The 3,878-nt window shown below is 35.1% G+C and overlaps 1 protein-coding gene across 1 annotated transcript; it reads left to right on the forward strand.

The window, feature by feature from the left end:
• On the forward strand, positions 1-718 carry LOC108738169 (G protein-activated inward rectifier potassium channel 3-like). The gene is made up of 3 exons (XM_018471444.1): positions 1-5; positions 133-596; positions 696-718. The coding sequence occupies exons 1-3, from the start codon at positions 1-3 to the stop codon at positions 716-718; spliced, it is 492 nt and encodes a 163-aa protein (XP_018326946.1).
• Positions 719-3,878: the final 3,160 nt, after the last annotated feature.

Raw genomic sequence — 3,878 nt, forward strand, 5'->3', positions numbered from 1 at the left:
ATGTTGTGAATAAAACCAGTGACAGACTCCAAAAGCCAAAAGCATTTTATTTAAATTCTTATTATTAAACATTTTGTTTAATGGTAAATTGCAAAATTTTGTTAGCTGACATTTTCTGTTTTATATTTTTAGAAATCCATTCCCTCAAGAAAATAGGGGTATCAGTCGTTTGATACACAGTACAGGAAAATACAATGTTAGTAAAAACCAGACGCCTGAATTCTGGATCGCCCATATTCGGGACTTTTCTCACACTCTGGTGGAGAGTTCGTGGAAATGGATCCTTCTTGCATTCATTTCCAGTTACATTTTGTGCTGGTTACTGTTCGCGTGGTTTTACGAATTGGTCGCCATTGCGAACGGTGACCACGATGGTAATTACACATCCAGTAAACCGTGTTTGGAAGGGATCCACAGTTTCACCGGGTATTACTTGTTCAGTCTGGAAACCCAACATACCACAGGGTTCGGATCGCGAGTCATTACCGACAATTGTGTCGAAGGGGTTTTTATCTTGTCCATGCAGGTGATCTTGGGTAGTGCCATTTGTGGAGGAATGGCTACGTTGGTCTATACGAAAATGGTCAAACCGGAAAGTAAAAATACGAAAAAGCTGTTTGCCAAAAATGCAGTTGTAAGTACCTTTTAAGTTTAATATTATTTATAAAAAATTCTTTTTTTTTTGGGGTTTGAAGGTTTGAATGCCCCCCTCGATTAATTAAAGTAATCAATAATGCGACATATCAAAGCTTACGTGGACTAAGAAGTTGTCTATTTTTACAAAGCCAACCACCAACGATTCTCCTTTAATTTACAAGGTTTTATCAAGGTGTATTTTCTATAAAGTCCTGTTAATAAGGGCGAAAAGAGGGTTGTTAGTTTTTTAACAAAAAACAACTTATGATCTCATGCAAGCTTTGAAATGGCGCATTCGTATAAATTAGGGAACATGTGCAAACTGTAACAAATATATATGATAAGGGACGTCATTACAAGCGGTTGGTCGTATTATCCGGAGCCATTCAAAACAGATTGAATACAGGCGTACTTTGTCAAGTAAAAATCTTATACAGTTACGACGTAATAAATAAGTGGTTGTTATTATATGCGGAATCATTATAAGCGAGTTGATCTCGATTCCTCTTTTATGGCATGAAATAAAGAAGTTTTTGGGTATTTTTGTACGACCCACCATCTTTCGTACCCTTCTTAGAAGATCAGCTCTTAAATTTTACTTAACACTAACATTATCAAACATAAATGACTTTTCTACATTCTACTACGTTAAAATACGTTTTTATCTTTATTTTGGCGTTATTTTATGGCAATTTATTCTATAACCAAACACATTATTAGAGTGTCCAGTATTTTTAATTTTTCTACAGGTTTTTAAAATATCGAAATATTTCAATGATGTCATTAGTTATTTTGAAGTAAAGTGTATGTTACGTATTTTTTATTATGATACACATCTTTTTCTAATTATTGAAATCGTTTAACGCTTTGTTTGATGTTTGAAGACGAAGATAAGATTATTATAAAAATTCGTTTGAACATGTGGTCTCAATTAATAGATTAATTAAACGCCTATACGTCAATCTATTACTTTACAAATGGAAATTACAAAATTATTTATTCGGTATTAAATTCAGATCAATGGAGAAAGTAGTTGGTAGTGCTGCACTTGTGTAGAGAAAAGGCTAAAGAAATTTTACTGACAATGAGCGAATCAAAAGTTTTGAATAACAAAAAATGTTTCCGATATCGATAAATTAAAAAATTATCTCTTTCAATTTTTTTGTAATTACAGCGATAAGTTATAAATGTGTCTTTATACGTACATGTATTCTGTATTGGACACTTGTTTTTATTATTTATTACATAGATATTAGGAAGATTATTATAAATTATAGGTGCACTGATTGACTGGTAGACATTCGAAAAAGAATTTTAAGAGATTTTAACAAAAAGGAGGAGGACTTTGCTTCCGTTAGAGAATACAATGACTACTTAGAAGATGTGGAAACAATAATTTTTAATTTAACTCATGATATAGATATAGTGAATACCAATAAAAAAATTGATGAATACAAAAAAAACAACAAAGAACAAATTATGAAGAGCAAGAGCAAAATGAGTAGAGATGAATATGAATTAGAAGAAATGATTGAATTTGAAAGACAACAGGAAGAAATTAGACGTAGTGAATTGTTACTGGAACAGGTAGAAGCTAAAAAAAAGAAGATCAGGGAAAAGGAAGCTCTAATTGACGAGCTCATGTTTTCAAGTACAAATGCTAAGAATATTGTTGAAACATTTGCACAACAAGCCAAAGAATCAAAGGAAATAGAAAATAAACAATCAGTAAAACGTCCAACTCAATTTTCAAGTGGCATTCAATTTGGAAAACAATCAAATACGTTTTTACCATTACCTATAGAAGAAGGCCCCTTGTATATTTATCAGCCTCCCTTGGTAATTATGGAAGGGCCACTATTACCTTCAGAAGAAGAATTATCAAGAGTAGGCTATTTAAGANTCGTTCTTTTTTGCTTTTCGCCATGGGGTAATATCAACTTACACAAAAATATTTTGGGGTAATGATTAAAAAAGTTCCCCGACCGCTGCACTAGATACTAATGGTTTTCTTAAGGGCATGGGCACTTTTCGATCCTTTAAAATGTTTTTAGATTTGTCAGAGGAATGGTCGACTTTGTTTGTTATTTCGAGTGAGGGATTTGGAGAAAAGGCATCAAATAGGGACAAAAATAATGGCATATATGATCGAAAGAAGGAAACAGTCGCCCTTCTTGCGATCCCTTAAGCTAGAAACACCCGGTTTGCTGATGTGGCCCATCGAATTGTGCCATGTTATTGCCCCTTCGAGTCCCTTGTGGACAATTTCCGCTAAAGACTTTTTAAAAACAAGGTAAATTAATTATAACAGAGGCAACTAATTAATCGAGAAAATTGTGTCAAAATCTTTAAGTACATTCATCATCATCTTCTTCATCAGTATTATAGGGTTGTCGTACTTCTGTATCGAAAACTGGACCACCTGACTAACCTGACCTAACCTAACCTAACCTAACCTAACCTAACCTAACCTAACCCGATTAAACTTGCGCGATGCCACCTTGCCGTACTTTCCCTTAACTATTTACCGAGCTCTACCTCTGTCCCTCTTTACTCCTGTTTCTGCTTCTAATAGATATGTCTCCAACTAACCCTTCGTGCCTCAGAGGGTGTCCTACCATTCTATTTCTCATTTTTAAGGTCCAAAACTTAATAACATTCAGAAATAAAAAATATTTTTTTTTAAAATTGATAAGGAAGGGGACCGAGTGGAAGAAAACAATTACTAACATTATTGTGGCGTTTTTAAGGATCGAATTCGTGCTTACGTTGGAGGGTACATCAATATCGACTGGTCAAACGTCGACAACAAAAACTTCGTACGTAAGCAGCGAGGTCCTTTGGGGTCACCGCTTTAGACCATGCATCCGGTACGATAATGATATGTGTTCGTACGTGGTAAACCAAGAGCATTTTCACGAAACAGAGGAAGTGATAACGCCCTTATGTAGCGGTAGCGATTTGCAAAAAGTTTTCGAATATTTTTACGATTCTCCCCATAATTCGATAAGGTCCTGTAAACTGAACCGGATATCGACTTCTTCCGCTTCTTCTACGACGGATAGTGTACAGACGTCGTCAGATTTAGTCGCAGAGAACGGCGAGAAAAGGGCGCTCCTCTTAAAAACCAACAACGGCTTTATCAATGAAGTTGTAAGAAAACTAAGCGTCATAAGCGAACGGTCCAGGGAGGCCGTTGAATGCGATGGTCATAACGAGGATGATAAAAAGAACAGAAACGT

This window comes from Agrilus planipennis, unplaced genomic scaffold, assembly GCF_000699045.2.
Source record: "Agrilus planipennis isolate EAB-ADULT unplaced genomic scaffold, Apla_2.0 scaffold25, whole genome shotgun sequence".
In the NCBI taxonomy this organism is placed as follows: Eukaryota; Metazoa; Arthropoda; class Insecta; order Coleoptera; family Buprestidae; genus Agrilus; species Agrilus planipennis.

Coding starts and splice junctions, on each gene's coding strand:
- LOC108738169 (XM_018471444.1), top strand. Junction 597..695: donor GAAAATGGTCAAACCGGAAA/GTAAAAATACGA, acceptor TGGGGTTTGAAG/GTTTGAATGCCCCCCTCGAT.